A 23,293-nucleotide genomic window follows, 5' to 3' on the forward strand; every position below is an offset into this window, starting at 1 on the left:
TTAAGGGGGACCCTGCTCCTGAAAACATTTTTCTATCAATTTTGATAGGGTTGTGTGAACATTCGAAACTTCGAATACTGAAGCGAATAAATGTCGTATTCTATTCGACCTTCGAATGGAACAGGGCTATTCAAAAACATCAAATATTTTCGAAGTCTTTTGAAGTTTAAGAATACCAGTATGCGTACGTCTTTGCAAGTTTGTCTTTCTATATATTCTGGGTACAGCGTTTTCGTGCCACTTTGCTGACCGAGACACAGCTGCTCGAAGGAAACGAGGCCATGACCGAGCATTGGACTGAGCATATGAATTCACCAACGTAAACAATATTGACATACCTGCCAACTCTTCTGAATTTTCCGTAAAATGTATGAATGTTGAGCAGTCTTACTATTTTACGTATCTTGCTTGAAATTTTACGCAAAACATTTTATTTGCGAAAGAAAGGGAAAATGTAGTAAAACTACACCCTAGTACCTTGCGCCGCCATGAGAGAGTAACACATATGCGTGGTATTATCATCAGCAACTGCAAAGTTATAGTGACTTCTGTCATCTACTGGGGGTCACGAATCCATATCCATGCTGGTAGCGCCTTTGGTGCTTTTGCAAACCTGTTGCCTTTGTTCGCACGGGTTTAGACTTCAGTCAGCTTCAGTCACTGCAGTGTTGGCCTCGCCTTTTGTGTGACTCACTGCCTCGTCGGACGCAGTGCGACTTTGGCCTGTAGCGGCTTCGCAGTGCAATGGTGGGCTTGAAGCCCCGACAGTACTTCCAAGTGCTTTTGAAATCGTACATGGCAGAATTTCCATAGTTCATGCTGTCGAAGAAAGGGGAGAAGGTGGGGTTCTGCACCACGTGTGCTTGTGATGTGAACATCTCGCATGGCGGCAAGTCTGACAGCAAGGTCCACATCACTTTGAGAAGCATGGTCCACATCACATGCTTTTCCGGAAGATGTCCCCGTGTGCGAAGAAGCGAAACGCTATGCCTGTGGACAAACAAAGATGACGTCAATTGTTCGGGATGTGGCCGCCAACATGGAGACTCCGTTGTTGGATGCCCTAAAACAGCAAGTATTTTCGATCGCTGTGGATGGCAGTAACAAGAGGGATATTCAGCTTTACCCTATTGTTGTGACATATTTCGTTGAAGAAACGAGTAGAGTCAAAAGCCACCTTCTTTGCCTCAGTACAATACAAGGGGAAGTGACAGGTCACAAGATAGCAAATCTGGTTCTGGACAAAATGAAGTCTAGAAATTTGCCTGTTGGAAACCTGTTGGCTATGTATTCGGACAATGCTAATGTCATGATTGCCAAGAAAAACAGTGTTTCTACTGTATTGAGAGAGACTCAACCAGGTTTGATAAAGGTTGGTTGCCTGTGCCATCTCATCAACTTGGCTGCCGAAAAAGGAGCTTCATGTCTTCCTGTAAAAGTTGATGAGTCTTTGGTCGACATTTTTTTTTACCTAGAGAAAAGCTTGAAATGGAAAGATCGACTTAAAGAGTTCCAAAATAATGCATGACGCCGAGGTCAGAAAGATGTTGAAGCATTCGCTAACATGTTGGCTGTCGTTGAACTGTTTGAAGCTGCTCAACTAGTGGAAACCACTACTCAGCTTTTTTTAAAAATCTGAAATGAAGCATTGCAACAAGCAGAGCTTGTTTTTGGAGTCGTACCAAATTCTGAAGCCTTTGTAACAAACCCCCAAGAACCCTGCACTGACCCCAAAGTCTGCTATACATTTTTACAATACTGCTGCAGGCCCCGGGAAGAAAAGCACCGGCGGCAATGAACGCTCGCTAAAGAGGAACAGAGCTCATTCTGGGCTGCAGACAAAAAAAACTGACACTTATACCAGGGATTCTGGGGAAGCCAGCCAGGTGACCCGCGAGGAGCGCCTTTTTTATTTTTTTTGTCATTGGAGCTAAACAGGGCATGCTGTCTTTTTCTCCAAAACGGCTCTTTGAGAAGGGGAACTGCCTTCAGGCACAGGCTCCTCAGATTCATGTACTGAGGGGCCTCTTGAACCGCCTCTTCAAGGTTCTCTAGATTTGCGCGCCTAGGTGTTGTCAAGGCATGTCATTCATTGCCGGAAGTTGACTATGGCGCTGCAGAGAACCACAAAGGTGATGACATTGTCATTGGCAGCACAACCTACTCTGTGGTTGAGACACTGAGCTGCATTGAGAGAGAGCAGTTCTCCGCTGTACGTCTGTACTCTACGGCAGCATGCGATTACATTGGCTACAAATTCCTGCTAGAAAACGTCAATCTCAATATGGATGAAGTTGCTCAAGTACAAGCTCTGGAAACTGCTTCATTCAACAGCGTAAGTCATTTTATTATGGCATTCTCTGCTATCCTACCCCAGCAGAGGGGCGAATCAAAAGAAGAAGCAATCAACGCACTTGAAAGCCCGTTTGCCAACTTGCAAGCATATGAGGTTCCAGTGGACGTATTGAATGAGCCAAGGTGAGACGTGCAGTGGTCGCAATTAGGAAGCGATTGAAGTGTCGACGGATCGCTCAGGTTCCACATGCAGCCAACGACTGAATTTTCGGACGCCCAAATTTTCGGACATGCCTAATATTTCAGACGTCTTCGTGGCACCGCCACGAGCCCTATAGAATCGATGTATAAGGACATCTGAAGTTTAGGACGCTCGACCCCCCTGCCGTCCAATTTCTTGGCAGGAGATGATGTGTGTTCAACGTATTCACTGTCTCCTAAGTTTTGCCATGACAGACGCTGCTGCTAAAGGTGTCGCTATTCGGGCTACCGTAGGGATGAGGCGAGTGCGTGCTGGCTGGTTAAGTTTGAATTGCCTGGCAACGGCAAATTTTTTTTATAATCAAATAACAAGAGTTTGTATCCATAAAAAGGTATGGGCGCTGGCTGGGACATTGAAGGGACACTAAAGTGAAAAATTATTTCTTTTGCATCAGTAAATTACCATTCTACAACACCAAAAACACCACTCTTACAACGATAAGACGTTTGGTAAGCCAGAAAGAGCGCAAGGACGAAATACGGGTGGCGACGCCTACTTAAGTTCCCGCACCTGGGGGCTGTGACGTCTTAGATTTTGATGGCATTTTCTAGGGCCTGCTAATTATATATAGCGGTACAGATTGACTACGTTGTGTTCTAAAGGAACCAAGTATTAAACATGGCAAGTTTGGGGAACCTTTATTCAGCCAACGTCACCCAAATGCGAAAACATACTTTGGGATCCCTGACGTCACGCAGACGTACCGGGGCTGGGGCTTCGGCACGAAATTCAAGTACTAATACTTGGAACTTCATTTTCTCATCTAATATTCAAACTATCTTTTTGAAATGACTGCCTGCAGGGTTCTCAAACAATGCTTTATTAGTCTAAACTGATTTATTGTTTCCCTTTAGAGTCCCTTTAACTAGGATCAAATGAACCGGCGTCGGATTACTGGAATTCAGCTGTATAATGCTGGCCTTAGAGCATATTCAATCGACTGGTTCTGCTGTGACAGCATGGCTCACCTATGGGTTCTGGGAAGCTTGCTTTAAAAGTCACAAGCCAGACATGCTTTCTCAGGCTGAATTTGCAAAATGAACGCACATTCTCATATGCAGAGGAGAGAAGGATGCTCCAAATTGATTAAGCAAAACTTTGGCATTAGTAGAACTACCTCAATGTCCAGCATGCGTTATATGTGGAGATGATCGGCAGTCTTCGAATTGACTCTTTGGGGTCACATTCTGATAATGTAGTCTCTTCTTGTTCCTCGACAGTGTACTAATTTCAATAGGAATGTTAAGTTGACCTAGATTGATAAGAATAAACACCTGGAATTGTGAATCCTGGTATTGTCAGCATTACTGTGAGTAGCTAGAGCTGATCTGTAGTTTTTCAGGTGGGTCTGATGTTTAGAGGCACAGAAAAATTTTAATGAAGATTCCCCACACGTACATGAATGAAAAAACAACAAAAACACGGAAGCAAAATAAAAATTGCCAATTGCTATATGAGATATTGCGGCTTCTCTGCCTCGGTAGGAGGAAATCTTATGCCATCTTCGACTGGTCGTTTCTGAGCGTTCTGGAGCGCTCTCGCGAGCGGCGTTGTCTTCGGCTGGTTGAAAGAGGGTGCCCGCCCTGCGTTCGGCTGGTTCTTCTCGATTGCTCTCCTCCACCTTCGAGCGCTCTGAGGCGCTCCGAGCCCTGTCGTCGGAGCAGTCGTCGAAATTGAAACGTCATCGCAGAGCCGCGTCGCTGCTGTTGGCGACGGCCCACCGTAACCTAGGCAACCTGGGCCACTGCGACGAACGCTCGTCCCGCCGGCGCGTCTGCCGGTTTTCCCGGCAGCGCCGGGAGCTTTCGATAAGCGAAACATCGGACGTTGGTAGTAGTCACGTGGTTTAGCATCTGCCATTGCCTCCTCCGAGAGCGAGTCGCACGTTTGGCTTGCGCGCTCGTCCTCTACCTCTGAGCTCGGGGAACGCCGGATCTGCCCGACTCTGCTTCGGGGGATGGAAGCGACCAGCCGAAGATAGCATTAGAAAGGCTAGTGCTGTAGTGTAGCATAGTACAAGTGTCAAAAATATACTTTTTAAAGAACTGTTACTGTACAACAGCTGGGTTAGATAATTTTTCTTGTCAGCTTAGTATTGTGCTAGGATTTTTCATGAACTAACATGTTCAAGCATAATTTTACATTCAGAATTTAAACAAGAAAAATGCATTATTTTGAAAAAGAAAGCGCCACTTTTCAGCTTACATTTCGCATTAAGATTTCAATGGGATTCCATTGCTGGATTCAGCCTCGATTCGGCATAATATTTTATCAATGCCTTTTGTTTTTTTTTAATAAATGGCATGATAGCAAGGCTTTCTTCATTTTTTTAAGCTTATTTTTTTTAGTTTATATTCAACAGCTAAGGATATCATTGCATAATAAAGAAAGGGAATTGTTCTGGATTAGAAAGCAACAAAACATTATTGCACGTGTTGGAACTCTCCGTAGCTAAAGCTGTGCATTGAGCAGGGTACTGCCAGCATGCTATTTGTCTTGATTCAAATGTGGCTGACGTGCTTGTGGCTTTCACTTCTTCAGCAGGGTGAAAAGAAAGGGCAGAAGAGTGGGCGTAACAAGAAGGCCAACAAAAACAAGAGCAACCAACGGAAGAACAACAAGAAGTCCACGGTACCCCACACAGGGAATGATCTCTCTGCCAAGATTTACTCAACAATGGAGAAGCACAAAGAGGTATGCAGTCATTTGGGCTCTTTCTTTGGTATTTGAGCTATGCTTGAAATTTGTGAGGATCATGCTCTTCCCCATGTGGCCTTTGTGGTATCCTTAAGGAGGCACCTTGCACCTGAAAACATTTTAACGCAACAGCGTTAAGGAGCTCATGCCGCAGAAAAGCCGGCGTCAGCGGCGTTGGCCGTGAGCGATAAATCCCGGAAGGCACTTCATCAATAAAAAACATCTTGCAAGATAGGCTGGTGGGAATCGAACCAGGGTCTCCGAAGTGTGAGATGGAGACGCTACCACTCAGCCACGAGTTCGATTGTTCAAAGCGGTACAAAATTGCCTCTAGTGAATGCAGTGTTGCCTTAGAAACGTGTAGAAAGTTAGACTGCAGTGTATATCGGTAATTATGACAATGTAAATTACAGAAGTCGCAGTTTCACGAGTAGCGAAGTACGTTTCCGCTACATGTCTTCTGTGCTCTGCACACACGCAGAGCCATCTTCGGCAAACACTGCAGACCCCTCCTTGCAATGTACGGCACTGCCCCGACACATGGTGCGCCACTCGCCCCATGATCGCGTCCGCCTTCATGGCGCGTCACGGCCCAGCTCTATGTGCCGATCGCGACGAGTAGGCGGTGCGAACGGGGTGCGACAACGCTATTGCGTTCCACACTTGAAGGCAAAGCTTAAGTGTCCTCCAAATTTTTTTGTTCTTTGTCGATTTCGATGAAACTTGCTGAGTTTATGTATTTCAATGTGCTAGTTATAAATATGCATCCCAGTTTTCTTGCAGAGTAAATAACTTTCCAGAAATAGAAGAAATTCAGCTTTATTGCATAATTTGCTTGGAGTTGAGCTATCTACCAAACTATACATGCCGTAATAAATATCGACATACAGAAATAAAGTGGATCAAGCAGTGCAAATGAGCAAGTATGGTGTTCTAACCCAATTTTATATCAAATGAGAACATTGTAAACTTCAATGAGAGAAATCCATCTAACTGCTAAAGAAACATTTACAAATTTTATAATAAATGCAACAACATTATTGCGCATATTTGCACTTTACACAGCTTTGCCTTTCTGGAAAAACAAAATTACAGTGCAAGCACCAATAGAAGCAGAGATAACGCATCTCCAATGCGGCATCATCATCAAAATTTTGGTTTTGAGTAAACAACAAAAAATATTTCACAACTGATATATTGAAAGAAAATTTGAAAGGACAGCACCAAAAGCCACCAGTAGGCACTAGGTATAATTCGTGTCCGTTGCCGGCTGATGACATAGCTTGCACTGTGAGTATGTTGTGCAGTTTTTACGCATGCTTTTGGGACAAAGGAACGACAACACAGTAGTGCAAACAATCAAAAGGGGCCTTTATTGCACCTTTTATAGACCAATGCTTGATAGCCCAGTTGCTATCCTCAACATATGCCGATGGGCACGCGACAAATAGAGGAAGTCTGACTTCACCGCGACTAGATAGTGAGCGAATATGTTTGCCGCTTGCTGGACACCAACGCCTGATCATTCGTACGTACGGTCACGTGAACGGTGGCGCATTCGAATAATCGTATTCGTCCATTCCGGTATAGGCCTTGTGAGACAGTCATGCAGAAGCATGGATCGGCGCACGCGTGGAACGTCCGCACCACTTGCCGAGTCAAAGAGCAAGACGAGCCTTCTCCTTTTTGAGCCCAAGTAACCCCGCCGTTAAGGGATGTTAGCAGAGCAACACTCGCGCCATCTCGTATTACCGTGCAAGCAAGTGACCGCTGCCCTAAAGCCACGTGGTGGAGCCGGATTTCAGGAGACGGGAGCTATGCACGAAAGCAACACATCAAGGGATGTGCAAGAGTTGTGCATCCCCACAACGTTCATTTCAAAAGGGTTACACGTTTTCGGGCCCTCAATTCCCTGGTGAGCTCCATCCCGACGCAACTTCACCGCGGATCTCGCAAACCACAGTCAGTTTAGTAACGAGACAGTAATCCTGATCATTCCGCACTAGCTACGCAGAACCACTGCAAGTATTACACGAGAAAACGCCGGGAAGATTGTTCACTGCTGCAAGTCCGACGACAACGTACAGAGTAGCAGGCTTTGCGACCGAGGCTGTTGCACTAATGGCGGTCGGATCTTCAACAAAACGGCAAATCTTTCGCTCCGTGGCTGTCGTAGATGCAATCTTGTCGAGCATAGCTTTCTCATGTGCTCTTACACACTTCCTCTTCAGTTGCGACAGCCGGGTTCAATTCTTATGCGAGTGTAACTGGCGTGTGAATATGCGTGATCTAGCAAAACAGCTGAGGCGTCGACGTTCAACGGCGATATGACTGCAGCGGCGAGCTGCCGGGTGTCCTGTGTCGACTGCGACAACGGAATCGATTTTGGAAGTTTATTGCATCTCGTACGTTTCCGTCAGTAACGATTGACGGCACGAAATGTTGTCGGACCTCCAGCATATCCAGCGTCACAGTCGCAAGACTGTGACGCTGGTTGTTTGAGTGCTCGTGGTCCTTGGAGCCAATCATGACTTGCTATTTTGATCACATGCTCAAATTGGCCAATAATAGTGTGCACGGTGAATTTCTTTTTCTGTTGTGTCTTTTGTGACTGCAACGCTGGTAATATTGCCGACCGACGAATAAAGAGAGCCAGAAACGTGAGCTTTCGAATGATGCCAAAATGGTGCTGGCAGAGCGCGTAGTTATCGAGTTAAGGCTGTTTCACATGGTGTGATTGGGCTGAAACAAATTATTCTGCTGCGCACGTCACAGAACGATTTTCGCTGACAGCTTTAACATGGATTTGCAGCAGTGAGACTTTTGTCACAGCGATGCGCAAGGTTGCCCCCTCCTCACGATGTATCCACGCCTGCATCGCTAAATAAGAACAACGTGGAAACTAGTCAAATATTAGAATATTCCTGTTATTATTCGATAATAGAATAAGTGCACCATTTTGAACATTTAAAAGCTGTTGGACTTTACGACAGCTTGCGGATGCGGTGAGTGAGGCGCTGCACAACACCGCAAGTACGAGCATGCAGCTTGTGCGGCGTTGGTGTGGTGGTTCTGTTTAGTACACTCTAGTTTCGTTGTTACTGTGGAAGCCACAATTTTTTTCCTGGATGATTATTTGCATTTGCAGAAGAACAAGCTACTATTGAGCGTGCATGTATAAGCAGCTACCACAATTTGTAGTGATGAAGAGGTTCATGACGGTGGCGATCAAGTGGGCACGTTCCTTATGTTGAAGTGGCGTCATTCTCCCGACCTGGATAGCGTGCAGCTTCTCCTTTTAAACGAATTGTGTAAGCGGAAGAAAAAAAAAAAGTTTATGAAGCTCCTAAGTTGCAGGCGATGGCGACTTAGGAGCTTCATAAACTTCACTGGCGTGCGACATTGCTCCACAGAGCTACAGTAAAACAGGAAAGTGCCTTTTTTGATGGCGCTTTGTTTCTTCACACAGTGCCCCTCCCACAGTCACTCCGACTCAGCGACGGCAAGACAAATTTGTTTTAATCCAGTCGCGGAGAGCCCACGACGTCGCGGCAGTCGCTGAGCGACGGAATTCAATATGTCGCTGACTGATAGTTGCACCATGTGAAACAGCCTTTATGCACGACGAAAATCGGGCATGATTTGTCTCCAATTTAAAGGGCAACGCTGGCGGATTCGCACCTTTAGATCACACTAATGAAAGAACTACGTGGTATTTTGTAACCAAATTTCGAAGATAGGCTCAGAAACGCGGCAGAAACGTGGAAAATAGCACTAGAAAATTCGAATTTTGGGCCAATTTTCACTCCCAAATACCCTGGTCCCTCTTAAGAACCTGAGTGTTCAGTAGGCATGGCAGTTCACTAGATTGTACGAGATGACGGGCAATATCTCGCTGAGCTCAGAGCTGTGGTGGTTCGTACACCTTTTCATTCTGTAGAGACACCACAAAAGATACTGTAAAATGCCAGTATATAACACACAGATGCTATAACAAATTGTCGGATAAAGCAATGTAAATCGATGTTCTTACCATTGGCAACATGTAACGACTATATGCTTATACAGTTGCTGACCGATAATTCGTGCATGCTTGATTATTCAGACAGCTCCGTGGCACTGCCACTGGCCTCATAGATTTAATGTATGAGAACGACTGAAATTTCAGACACTTGCAGTGCGTCGGTGCGATAATTCTGACTCCAACTGCATGGCTGTGTGCTAATTTGGCCACCAAGTGGAGAAGTAGCAGCAATATTTTTGTTTTGATACATTGCCAGCATGGTCATTGGCTACATCGACGATACTGGAACTAATAAAAATACTCCTTGATACCAAAACTAACGAAGCCTAGTCGATCTAGTTTTTGCTGATTGCGCCCAAACCAATCGAAGCCACTAAGTCATAAAGGCTGCATTCACGATTTGTTCAAGTTCCATTCATCTCTTGTCGTCCACTGTTCATAGCTGTTTGATCCCATTGAGATTGCTGGCACAGTGTTACTCTGACCACTGGCGAAACGTGAAAAGGAATAGCATAAAAGGCATCGCTAGAAAATCATGGCCATGGACTGCCTAGGCCAAAGGCAAATGTATGTATGTTGGTAGCAAAGCTTTGTCAAAGATACAGTGAAACCTTGATGTAACGACGTACAGTTAAGCCTCTATATACAGTCGCCGGCTGATTTTCCGGACTCCAAAAATTAGGGCATGCTCGATTATTCAGTCTGCTTCGTGGCACCGCCATTCTCTCCATAGACCATAATGTGTAACAACCGCCGAAAGTTCGGACACCTTGCAACCTCTCACCTGATTTTTCGGACACTCCTTGAGCCAACTCGATTGAGAGCACCATGCACCGGTCACCGACTCTGACCGGTGCATGGTTCGACTTGCTGAACACCATTTTTGTTTTGAAAGGAGCCTCCTTGCTGCCCCACGAAGTGACGCTACTGCAAATCCCCGCTCATCATCATCGTTTCTGCCTGGTTCGATAGAGTTGTTCTACAGCAGTTCCGGTTACAGTTTAGTAAGCCATGTGAAGACAATCCAGCAGCCAATTTGTTTCTTCGCGCACGACGCTGCGAGTAGGCCACGTTTTTCGTTTGTGCGACTGGTGTCGGCATGGTGGTGTTTGCTTTGTGTGCTGTGTCGAGATTCCGGTGATCCAACGTGTGAAGTGTCTAATGGCGCCGACAGTGCCCGCGCAGACTGCGCTGGGGAATGCCGGCAGGCAGGTGCCAGGAGGCTTAAGATTTCTCGCCTTCCGATGTGCTCCCTACCGACGCGGAAAATGTTCTGTCGAGACTTTCGCAGTAGTTGCATTGCGATTCCGGACACCGTCTCATTTGACAGTTTCACAGGTGCTGACACTGCTTTACTGACATGTGCAGAACTCGACGACGGTGAGATCGTTAATCAGGTTTCTGCTGCACCGCCGGACGATGACGAAATTGGAAGATGACGCACCGTGTGCTACGCTGCTGTCGCATGCGGAGCGTGTACAAGCAGCGACTGTGCTTTCAGCCGCCTATTGTGACCATACGACCCTCTCCGAGATTCAGGTTTATCTGATTGCGTGTAAACGGAAGAGCGTGCAACGGCGCATTCACGATTTCTTCAAGCCTACTGCCGAGCCCGAATATGTGCGTGGTAATAAAGGATTTCATTTTTTCCCCTTAATCTGCTTTTTCGGACACCTGTTTACTTGGACATTTTCGCAGTCCCCGTGAGGTCCGAATAAACGGTCGGCGACTGTAATGAAGTAGATGAAATCTGCAATTTCCTTTGTTATATTGAAATTTCGTTGTATTGAAATGTGACCTTTTATGCAAATAAGTACAGTCGCCAATAGATTTTTCATACGTGGAAAGCGGCCACAGAATTTTCCGTATTATTGGGCAATCGAACAAAGCAAATTTGAATGAGAAAACATTCATTTTGATGAATTTGGGAGTCAGTGATAAATGATGCGGTTTCATGTCTCTTTGATGAGATATTTTACATCGGCGGCATGAAGCGAAGCCAGCCATGCTTTTGCATGCACTCTGCCTCTGCGACCAATAGCTTTACTCACACTTGGACAACTCTCATAAAAAGGGCCTGCAGCGGTGAGCAAATGCTTCTTCAGCCTCTTGCTCCAATGGGTCACCAAAACTTGAGGTTACGCAACCTTCAATACTAAGCAAGCAGGAAGACAGCTTACATGATGCCACGCCGTCTCGGCGCACCCCATACTTTGCACATGCGGCAGAGGCAGATTACCTCTAAAGCAGGGTACGCAGCTGCTTATGTGCTCAGCTGCACTTGGAGCCATGCGCAGCCACAGCCGAGACATGTGCCAAAATTCGCGACACGCACCAACTTACTCGCCCCGCCCCTTGCGCGTGCTTGGTCGCGTTACCGTGAGCTCGCTCCCCTCCCCTTCTTTCCATTTGCTCATGTGGGGAGGTGGCACTTGTGCGCAGGGCACGATAGGATTTTATCGCTCTTTGACTTTATACGGAACACGATGTGGCTTCACTTCGGCGGTCGCTCTTGTCGCACCGCGCGATTTGAGAGGTGCATTTGCAAGCTGCCACTTGTAATTCAATCATTTGTCAATCTATGTCTGTGGAAGCTTCCATTTATTGTCTCCGCATTCGTTTGCTGCGGAAGCAAAATTTCGTTATATTGAAATCGCACACTAGCTCACATCTTTATATTTAGGTTTTAATTACATTAGGTTATGAAAGCTTACATACTTAATTATATAGAGAATTTCATGTTGAAGTTTGTTAGATGGAGATTTAACTGCATTCACTTTTTCTAACTTCTTGTTTGCCGAATACTCATGTATTTTTAACCTCACTGATAAATCGAACACCGATAATCTGGACATGCTCGGTAATTCAGGCAGCTTTGCGGCACCACCAATAGTCCCATAGACTTAATGTGTAAAGACAACCAATATTTCGGACAGCCAACTGCGCTACATTTCATTGTCCAGACTCCGTCCACGGGTTAAGTGTACGCCATAGAGTTTCTAAATGAATACCCTAGAGGGAAATGTGGTGCTAGTGTATACGGGGGCTCTCCGGAGTGCTGCCTCAACCTACATGGGGATGATGGGAAGTACAGGCTTCGGATTGACTTCAATCTTTAGACTAGCGGTGTTTGCTTACCGCTCAGTAAACAAAGCTATACTCAAATATTATCACGTAAAATGTAATTTTTTTTCTGCAGTATCTTATATAATGCACAACACATTACATAAACTGTCTGACTTTGAGATTGAAGCATGGTTTGCCACCAGGGCACACCGGGGTATGCATTCTTCTGCAATTCTGTTCCCGATGTAGCTCCAGAGAATAATTATTTATTTTTACAACAGCAATAACAACCATGCATGTACTTGTATAAAAGTACTCATCAAGTATTTATGGAAATACAAATTTTGTGTAAGAAAGTGTTGTGCCTTGAGAGGAATGCTACAAGTGTCGTCTGCTACGATGCCTGCTTGCTGCGAACGTAACATTTTTCTCGCAGACGACAGGCACTTGCAAACTCTCTCGCTCTTTTGAAAGGCTGCGTCGGCTATCTCGATTGCTGAATGTCTTAAAGTACTTTTAAGAACATCTGCTGCAGTGCTAGCTAGGACGTTTGTGGCCTCCTACGAGTATGCTTCAGTATATGTTATGTTGACGTACCGCTTCTTAAAGGGAAGCTGAAAGGCTTCCCAGAAAAAATGTGTGAACATGTGTACATAATGGTTTTCAACCCTCCGAATTCGAATATCGTATCGAAATTGAGCGAAAGAAAGCGCAAATATATTTTATTTCGACGAAAAGTGCAGCAGCGGACACGCCCAGCTCGCGCGTCTCGTTTCCGCCTGTGATTGGTCGGGCGACCCGTGACGTCAACTTTAGCGACCGACCGCTGCCGCTCCACATGAAGCGCGGTGCCAGGTAGTTTGGTGCCGTAATGGAAAATTAAGAGGTAATAGAAAATTTAGAGAGACTGCTTTTTTCTGAAGAGTTCGGCGTTGCTCCCTACATGTACGAGCCGATTGCAAAGAGCCGGCCTCTCGAAGAAGCAAACGATGCTGGTGCGAGCAGTGCTTTCGACGAGAACGAAAGCGAAGTCTTGGGATCTCCTCGTGTTGGAAATGCTCTTTGTTGAGTATGTTTTTTGCAAAGCGATCTAGTGATCCCGCCGATCTTTCGCCGATCTAGTGAGCTCGTTTCCGGTCAAACAACTGCAGTGTTGTGTTCCTGCATGCCTCCTCGTGGAACGTAAGTGGGGATGCGATCGTCGGCATTTGTGCGCTGTCCAAAGCTGTCGGCAACCTACAAAGACGGTTCAAACGCGTGAAAAGCTTCCCGGTTCATGCAGTACGTGTAGTGACCTTCATCTGTGCGCCATCCGCACACTACTCGTAACCGAAGTCGTAAAGGCGGCGAATTCCGTCGGCTACGTGAGACGGTCGGTTTCTCGCTGTGCGCGAGAGACGGGGGGAGCGTAGCGTGCTGGCGTGCGCCGGCTTTCCAGCACATGCAAACTCTACATTTGCACTGCGTTATGGTAGCTGCATGCAGGCTGTTTTACAACACACGTGCAAATAGAAAATTCGCGGCGCTTTGCGACGAAACCTGCGTCGAGGGCGGGAAATAAACATGCACCTTTCGTTCAGCGTGCTAACATGAAGGAGCTCGCAGTAAATCAAAATCCAGGTTTGGGCGAGTTCGTGTATTCATAAGGCCTTCCAACACCAGTTATCGTCAGTCAGTCCGCACTCGTGCCGTCTTTGTTTTCGTTGCTCCGATCTTTTCGCGCTGCGTTTAGAAAGGCTGCTAGTGGAAATTCTGGTGATAATCGTCGTCACGGAAGTGGTTGGAGCACAGCAGTGTTGTTCTTGAGGGCTTGAAATTCTTTCACTTTACAGCAGCCTTCCACTTCCTTAAAAGCTTCTTGTCTTGTGGGAAGCAATGGAAGACAACATCGTCGCGGCCGCTGGTGTTCGCGCAACCGTAGGCTGCACAGAAAGACGGCATGATCGGCCCACCACATCAGTTGATGCTGCGCACGTTGACCACCACTCTACAAACACACAGACGCACCACCAAAGAAATGCAGGGTCGATCGAAGCAGATTACGACGGCACGTACGCAGAAACAAGCACGGTCAGGCACGGTCGCGCAGGCTGCGAAGGAGCAAAACACTAAAGTTGACGTCACAACACCGCGGTTTCCGGTCTCCGCTCGCATCGTCAGCGTCAGCAGCAGTGCGCGACATTCGACGGGGGGCGGAGCTACAGCGCAATTTCAACCGACGATTACGTCGCTCCTATTTGAAAAAAAAAAAAAAACACATTTGACCTACATGGTTTATAAGGTTCCCGCATCCGTATATGAGCGTCTTATTGAATTCGACAGACTCTTCAGCTTCCCTTTAAGCCTCTGCCAGGAGCTGTTATGGTGTGGCTTTGCACTTACCCATTTTGCGGCAGCAGACTACAGCCAAGAAGCAGCAACCTTTCCTACCACAAATAAGTTTGTGTTCTCAAAGCCCTAAAACACAGATTTCAATGAGCACATAAATGAGCAATGCGTTATGAAGTCCTCAATAAAATTTTATTGTCAAGCCACTGGAAGTACTAACGTCTGTCTTGTATCAGTAGTGCATTCCTTTTGCTCTTCAGACGTTTCATAAAGCACTTAACGCTACAGTGCCAACCTAACACACATAACAAACCAAGGTCAAAATGGTCAAAACACGTTCTTTTAACGTGTACGGTGCTGTTGCTCTTGACGGGGCTTTGACACCATACCGTGAAACAAACATTGGCCCAACCGCTCACCCAGCGCACTATCACCACTTCGAGCAACAGAACAAAAACAGAGAGATTTGCGTCGCACCGTCCCACTGCGGGTTATAGCAATTGCACTTGGAGCGAAACCAAAACTGACAAGAAATACCTGTAGACTAGTTTGCCATTCAACAAAATACCAATGCGTAGCCTGTACTTCCCATCACTTTCATGATGGCTGAACGATTGCAGCGCCAGATTTCCCTCTAGTTATAGTGATATGAAACTCTGACGTACGCCAACTCTGCTACCATTATCTCCCCTGGCAACCTCGACGAGACATCAAATATGGCCTTGGAGATTACTGGCTAGACGGATTACAGGCTGAGGCCTTGCCTCGATCGCCGCTGTACACCTCTGAGATTTAACTGCAACTGCCGATCTTGGAGGCTTTGCCTGAATTCTGAGGTTGCATCAACATCAAGATCATCATATCCTTTTTTTTCTGGCATGGCCACGCATGGCCCACTATCGCTGTCCTGTTTGTTGAGATTGTCTTGCGTGCAGCGCTCTAGACAGCGCTCTGCTGGCCCCAAGTCTTTCTTGTGAAGTTATGTATAGGCCACATCAAGTAGCACCGACGGTGCCCTTGCAGTCTGACTCCAAATGTCTCGAGTCGCAGTCTGAATGAGTCCGACTCTGCAACTGAAGAGACTTAACTGCCGCCGTCATTGATGACCTGCTTGGCTGTGGTGTGCAGATTCCTGCCACCATTAGATTTGAAGGGTTTGCAGACATTGGCAGCGAAGTTTTGTTGTGTGCCAAACTGAATGATGACAATATAATTGAGCAACTTCTCCCACTGTCAAACAGCGACTCTGACTCGGATGATGATGTGCCTTGTGCTCCGGAGCCTTCCACATGTGGATCTGACTCAAGCCTTTGCAGTCCTTGCATCGGTGCACAGCGAAACACAAAACTGGCAGAAATACAGGCGGACCTGGTTGCACGTAAGCGGAAGTGTGTGCAGCAATGCATTGACAACTTGTTCCGTGCACAGGGGCCTTAAAACGTGAATAAAGTGATTTTTTTTTTAATACATTCGTTTTTTCGGACAATCAATAGTTCAGGCTTATTTACATTTTAGAACGAAATTTCACTGCCACTGCGAAGGAATACTGAGACAATAAATGGAACCTTTCGCAGGTGCAGATGGTCAATGGTTGAATTACATGCGGCAGGTTATGAACACACTTCTCAAACATTGTGTCGTGCGACTGAGAGTGACATGCAAGGTTGGTGTGTGTCCCCTTTCTTAGCGTGGTCTTGGCTGCGCATGGCTTTCGGGTTGGCTGAGCGCAAGTGCAGTTCGCGCACCTTGTTTTAGAGGAAATTTGCCACTTGTGCAAAGACTGGGCAAGCTGAGATGACGTAACATTGTGTGCTGTCTTCCTGTGCGTTTAGTACTGGTGGTTTGGTACGCTGCCAGTGCTTTTCATGATAGCGTCATTCCACTGGGGCAGACACTACCATACGCAAGTGTAGAGTGGAAGCAAAAGCATGGTTGGCTTCTCTTTGCACTGCCGATGTGAAGATATCAACATGGTATGAAACCTTAGCATGGTTGGCTTCTCTTCGCACTGCCGATGTGAAGATATCATCAATGTGGCATGAAACCTTGTTGTTGGCTCTCAAATTCAAGAAAATGAATTTCTTTTCTCATTCAAATTTGCTCTTTCTGACTGCCTGATAATCGAAAAAATGTTGCAGCCAATCCCGTGTAAGAAAAATCCGTCGGTGACTGTACTTATTTGCATAAAAGGTATAATTAAAAATTTTTCCGCATTCCCTCATAATTAAGCAAATTGCCGATCTCACTGACCATTATATTGAAATTTAACTATTCTTTTTCATGAGCATACTGACACCTGATTCTGCCTTTATTTGCTAAGAGGCCACGTGTTTATTTCTACCTCAGGTTTTCTTCGTGATCCGGCTGCACTCTGCACAGGCTGCAGTCAGTCTGCCCCAGATCCACGACCCAGACCTCCTTATGCAGTGTGACCTGATGGATGGTCGAGATGCCTTTCTGACACTTGCCCGAGAGAAGCACTACGAGTTTTCATCGCTTCGGCGTGCCAAGTACTCGACCATGGCCATGCTTTACGAGCTTCACAACCAAGGCCAGGATCGATTTGTGTACACATGCAACAGTTGCAAGAGCCATGTGGAGACACGCTACCACTGTACAGTATGTGATGACTTTGACTTATGTGTGGCCTGCTACGACCGTGAAGGGCATCCACACAAGATGGAGAAGCTGGGCTTTGACCTCGACGATGGCACCTCGGCAGCCGACCCCAAGCAGAACAACCCGCAGGAGTCGCAGCGGTTGTCCATCCAACGCTGCATCCACTCGCTGGTGCATGCATGCCAGTGCCGGGATGCCAACTGCCGCCTGCCCAGCTGTCGGCGCATGAAACGGGTGGTGCAGCATTCCAAGAGCTGCAAGCGCAAGACCAATGGAGGCTGCCCGATTTGCAAGCAGCTTATTGCCCTGTGTTGTTACCATGCCAAGCACTGCCAAGAGGCCAAATGTCCTGTGCCCTTCTGTCTCAATATCAAGCACAAGCTGCGCCAGCAGCAGTTGCAGCAGCGCCTCCAGCAAGCGCAGATCCTGCAGCGGCGCATTGCCAGCATGGCCACCATGCAGAACCGGGGAGCCCCTGCCCTGCCGCCAGCTACCAGTGCTGCCGTCTCTATGTCATCGGGGCCACCTGCGCTTCCACCGGCGAGCACACCCCCTGGCGGTGGTGGCGGCACCGGCAGCAAGCCAGCAGGGCCCCCCGTGGGAGCATTGCAGGCAGTGCAGCAGGTACAGGCAGCGGCCGCACGGCAACAGGCTCCTCACCTGGCGGGCAACCCTGGCGGCTATGGCAAGGGGGCGCCCCCCGCGCAGAAGCCTTTGGCACCTGCGGGGCCCCGCATGGTGCCCTTGCGCTGGGAGGGGCCCCCCTACGGCCAGCAGGGCCTGCCCCCCATGCGACAAGCGCCACCTCCGACCATGGTGCCTCCTGGTGCCCAGATGGGGCCACCTGGTGGAGGCCAGCAGCGGCCAAGCCAAATGACGCCCGCCTTACAGCAGCTGATACAGACCCTCAAGTCGCCTGCCTCACCGCAGCAGCAGCAGCAGGTGCTGCACATTCTCAAGTCGAACCCACAGCTGATGGCTGCATTTATCAAGCAGCGCAGTCAGCACCAGCAACAGCAGCAGTTGCAACAGCACCAACAGCAGCAGCAACAGCAGCAGCAACAGCAGCAACAGGCCCCTCCTCAACAGCTGATGATGGGAAGCCCGCAGCAACCACCTGGCATGCAGCAGCCTCCCATGCAGCAACCACCAACGCAACAGCAGTGGATACAGAAGCAACAGCAGCTGCTCATGATGCAGCGCCAGCAGCAGTTTCAGCAGCAGCAGCAGCAGCAGCAGCAACAGCAGCAGCAGCAGCAACAGCAACAGCAGCAGCAGCAACTGCAGCAGCAGCAGCAGCAGGTTCCACCCCAGGGGGCCTACCAGCGACCTCGGCACTTCTACCAGGGAGGGCCACCTGGTCCAGACCAGTACCAGCAGTTTGCCCCTCCGCTCAAGCAGAGCCCCCTGAGCCCCCAGCAGCTGATGCAGCAAGTGCGGTCGCCACCTCCGGGCCAGCTGGTGCGCTCACCGCAGCCCTCGCCCAGGCCCATCCCATCACCACGGCAGCAGCCTATCCCATCTCCTCACTACCCCAGCCAAACACACTCGCCCCATCTTGGTGGGGGGCCCCTGGTGGAAGGTCCCCCCAGTGGCGCTGACCTGATGCTGCCTCAGGGTGGACTGGGGGCAGGGCCCAGCCCAAGCCCCGACCTGGCACCTCCGCCACCGCCCCAACCGGGGGATGGGTCGGACATGCTGACACCCCAGGAGCAGCTGAACAAGTTTGTGGAGAACTTGTAGCCCCACCGCCGGTGCATGCAGAGAACTGGAGCTCCCTTGTACATACCACTGGGCATGACGCCCGCTGTACAGTTCAACTCCGCATCAGTTTGTGCTCCTCCTTTTTATGGATCATCGGACACATCTCGCGGCAGTGGACTCACCTAGCCATGGCTGCTGGGCACTTCATCTGTACTGTAAATTCATCTGCCTTCCTTGCTCTGTACCCATCCCCCTGTTTATTATTGTTCCTCTGCCCCCTTTCCATTTTTTTTACCAGTGTGTGCACACCCAGTGGGCTCCAATCATGAGAGAAAAATGGAGCTTTCTCACCAGTTAAGTTAAAGCAAGAGCTGCCTTTTCCCAAACTGTTCTCAGAGGAGCCTGTGGTCACATGCCACTTGTGTCTGGGCGGCGGCTGCGTTGTTTCACCTCTGTGTTTGTTTCAACATTTTTTACAAAAAACAGTGGTGGTTTTGGTGCCCCCTGTGGCACAAGTTATTTATTACTTAGTTTTCAAGCATCTCGGGGATAGTGGTTGGTGCCCCTCCCCCTATCTCCCATCATGGAGCCATTTTTTTAAAATAATGAGTGTGTTTGGGGGCTTGTATATTGTGTGGGTGATGTGGGCGCAGACACTTCCCTCTGGGCACGGAGGAACATAAAGAAATCTGGAGTACATTCCAGTCTGTCCCCTCTTCACGTAGTCTGTTGAAGGGGGCTGGAGAAATTCAGTGCACCAAGGGCTGTTGACCTCAGAGCAGCGAGAATGTATCATTTTCACTGCCAGCCACCGTACAGAGAATTGAGACAGGACCTGTGTAGTGGGAAGGGGGTTAAATGTGCGATGGTAATAAGCAAGTGGTGCTGCATTTGGAGAGTGCTTAAATAGAAAATGCCTTTTGGAGGCAAAAAGAATTGTGTTGAAAATTGCGCCTCATCTCGAAGCATTGCCCTACCCACTCTGAACACACTCATCCCATAAACCTGGAAAAAGCAAATGTTGCCTTTTGTTGTTTGTACATTCATTCCCTAGGGTCGCCGTCTGGTTGGGCGATGTCTGCATTGTACATACTGTACACATTTCATGTCTACCGAATGGAATAAAATTAGGTACGTTAATAGAAGGCCACTTTCATAAGCCTAGAACTGTGTTCTTCGACCTTAGCGTGCACCTTAAATGCAAAGGTTTCATGCTTTGTATCGATGCACACCAAATTACGCTACTTCCAGCACGTAACATTTGCAATGTATGTTTAGTGTCTTTGTCATGCACATGTGTTTAATGCTCCAGTCTACCACATTGGCTGCATGTGGTTATCCAACAAAGGTAAATTGGGCCATCTCATCAGGCCCTGCAACAATCATTGTTTAGTACAGAACAAGCGGCTGCTGCCAACGTTTTCAATGGAGTGAGTAAAAACTTTATTAATTGAAGGGGTTAGGGAGGCCTAGCTACGTAGGCTGCCAGGCTGAGCTCCTCGACGTTTTCAGCTCGTGCCAGGACCAGTGTCTGGATGTTTTGTTTGGTGCTGGAAACAAGGGCTTCCCACTGTTCTTTGGTGGGGGGTGGCAAGGTGAGCCATTCATTGGAGGCACCCATAGAAATTAATGCAAGTAGGAATTGCTGTCATGAAGCTATTTGCATGTTCATTGAAATAGATGCAGATTTTGGAGCTAAATTGATACTGGTTGCAAAATGTTGCTTTCTTCTTGCTTTTGCAATAAGCTAACAGCACTACTAGCACACGCATAGGAGGCCGCTAGTTTATTATATGCAGCCAAAACTTTACGTATTCGGAGGCCTCTGAAGCTACACTCCAAAAAAAAAAAAAAGCGTTTACACCTTTCGGAGTGTATATCTGCCACACAACAATCATCTGCCTTGCTTGCGTTTCCTTTCTTGAAAACACCGCGCCCGCTACTTTCCTGTCGGCAGTGCTGTCATGCTGATAACGCGCATACCGTTCGTTGCTGGGAAGTACCGGGCTCGCAGCTTTAAAGAAAGGAAATGCGCAAAAGACAGACGATTATCGTTGCGAGGCAAGATCAGACTCAAAGGGCGTAAACTTTTCTTAGAGTGTAGCAGTATGGACGGTTATGCTAGCAAAGGCCACATCGTACTTGTGGCCCAGCCAGGTGACCGGAGAAGCCGTGCCCCGCAAGGTGCGTCGACACGGCATACCGGTAGCTCCGTGCAATCGTGTAGTGACCAGCATTTTCGATTTTGGTCGCATGGATGCGGTCAGCTACCAGGTGGGTTCATGTCATTGGCTCTTCCGACGTTATTGGTAAAAGAGTTTAGGAAACGCATAATGATGCCGCCGAAGTCGCAGTTCACATCACATTTATTTCTCGCTGTCGAATTACGCCGGGTAACTTCGTGAAGCGCTTTTCAGTACGTGTGCTGCAAGAGAAAAACGTTTTTGAACAGGTTAATCGCTGCTTTCAACTTTCCTCGTATGTTTAGAAACAGAAGGGCAAAGTTTCTGCATTTCTTAAGCAACAACTCGACACAGGGAAACAGTGACGTATGACGTTGCGTATGAATTCAGAATGCTGTCTTACCTCCTGCCATCCGAGACCAGCCATGGGGAGACAGTCTCCTTTCAGTTCCAGAGCTGGTTAATAACGTAAGGCGCTAGGACGACGAAATAAAAACAATTGCATTAACTGGCAAACCAAAGAAAGGCCCATTCAGAGGAATTCGAAGTTAACGGTGCGACTTACGACAAGCAGGTCACTTACTTGCTCGTATTAGTGTAACTAGAAGACCGAACTTGAATAACGTGTTTATAGTGGCAGACCGAGCCCGCTGCTTTTCTTCGGCCGGGTCGACTCGTTCCATACGAGGCTGGGTAAGTTTCAGCATCGCTTTCGATGCCGGCTGAGCGGCTGAGCCGACAAATGAACCAACGCTACCGCTACCGCTACGTTTCTACAAAAAGCGCAACACGACAGAGAAAAGGTGCTCCCGTGCTCCTGCGAGTGGATTCTTTGGTAGCGTGTCGGTGTCATCCGTTTCGTCCGGTAGTAGCCAATCCAGTTTTACGGGTGATGATGATATTAAGCGCATTTTTCGTTCTTTGCGTCCTCAAGCGGTAATCGGCAAAACCTGTGGGCAAACGCTGTGAGCGGTTGAGTGAAAGCAGTGAAAGTTCGGCCACTGGTTGAGACGTCAGTCCGTGAGTTCGAGGAGTTGCTGAGCCGTTGGAATTGGTCACGAATGTGAATCATGTGGAGTGTTTGAGATTCCTGTTGCTCCGGTGAAATGCTTGTTCTTGATCGCTCCGTACCAAAGCTGGTTTGGCCATTGCGAGATCAAGGACCATAGAAACGTGAAAGCGGGACGAGCTAAGTCCAGCGGGTTGGACTGTTATATTTTGCACGAGGCTGAGGGTGCTGAAAATGGGGCTGCCAGAGGAGCTGAAAGATCGTGGATGGTGGGTCACATTTGTTTTTAACGTTGCCTTGCTGTCCTAAATGAGTAGTGCATGGTCAAGGCGCAGTTGCCCACTCTTCTATCCCTGCTGTACACCACGCAAGTTATTTCATTTCTTGTTACCGGTAGGTTCTTGAGCGCCGAAGGACTCGAAGAATGCATAGAAAGCTTGGAGAATCCCAAGCCGGAAGACGTCATCCGGAAAGCAGTGAACGTAAGTTCTTCGCTAGATATTTGAATCATTCTTTCTGCCGAACCATGTCTTACGACTACAGCGTGATCCGGGGTTTCAGTTTGATTTAGCCGATATTGGAGAAGGTGGCCTGCCAGAAGATGTCTCGAGGAACAAAGTGGATTCGGTACGTACCTCTTGGTGCAAATATTAGAAATATATGTGCAAGCATTGTTTTGTATTAATAGAGCTACCGGTGTTTGTGTTTTAGATAACAGGGCCAGTGGTTGTTCAAATTCAGAAGATACGAAATGTTGCTGCGCCCAAGAGTAACCCAGAATCGGACCATTCGCCCAGGCTACTGCGACTGCATCTGTACGACGGAACTTCATACTGCAGTGCCATTCAATGGGGACGGTGGAACAACATAAGGTAAAACCATTGGTCCCACAGTTTGCTGTTGACAACCACGAAATTTGAATGAAGTAAAATCCAAGCAGCCCAAAATAGTGCCAAGTTATGCTAGTGTGACATTAATTAAGCAACTTCTGACAGTAGCCTGTCATGATGAACTTGCTGCACGTGATTTTGTTAGGATCTTTATCCAGATTGGGGGTATACCCTGCAGTACTTTCTCTTCATGTTGTCGTTGACGAAGAATGAATT

General features: G+C 47.7%; 2 protein-coding genes across 4 annotated transcripts in view; both read left to right on the plus strand.

Annotated features, from left to right (window-relative positions):
• The window catches only part of nej (nejire), a 93,875-nt gene extending 73,730 nt beyond the window's left edge, over nucleotides 1-20,145 (plus strand). For both annotated transcript variants that reach the window (XM_065451066.2, XM_070535150.1), the window contains exons 25-26: nucleotides 5,099-5,251; nucleotides 17,019-20,145. In XM_065451066.2, coding sequence (XP_065307138.2) covers nucleotides 5,099-5,251; nucleotides 17,019-19,034 — 2,169 coding nt within the window. In that variant the 3' untranslated portion in view covers nucleotides 19,035-20,145. The remainder of the gene's footprint in view (nucleotides 1-5,098; nucleotides 5,252-17,018) is intronic.
• An 899-nt stretch (nucleotides 20,146-21,044) lies between these two features.
• Nucleotides 21,045-23,293, plus strand: part of LOC135917501 (tudor domain-containing protein 3-like) — a 162,783-nt gene continuing 160,534 nt past the window's right edge. The window contains exons 1-4 of one of the 2 annotated variants that reach the window (XM_065451075.2): nucleotides 21,045-21,269; nucleotides 22,585-22,669; nucleotides 22,749-22,814; nucleotides 22,899-23,059. In XM_065451075.2, the coding sequence (XP_065307147.1) occupies nucleotides 21,253-21,269; nucleotides 22,585-22,669; nucleotides 22,749-22,814; nucleotides 22,899-23,059 (329 nt within the window). In that variant the 5' untranslated portion in view covers nucleotides 21,045-21,252. Of the gene's footprint in view, nucleotides 21,270-22,105; nucleotides 22,457-22,584; nucleotides 22,670-22,748; nucleotides 22,815-22,898; nucleotides 23,060-23,293 lie in introns of those variants that run through there. The other variant, XM_065451074.2, reaches the window with a different exon arrangement.

Source organism: Dermacentor albipictus, chromosome 3, assembly GCF_038994185.2.
Source record: "Dermacentor albipictus isolate Rhodes 1998 colony chromosome 3, USDA_Dalb.pri_finalv2, whole genome shotgun sequence".
In the NCBI taxonomy this organism is placed as follows: domain Eukaryota; kingdom Metazoa; phylum Arthropoda; class Arachnida; order Ixodida; family Ixodidae; genus Dermacentor; species Dermacentor albipictus.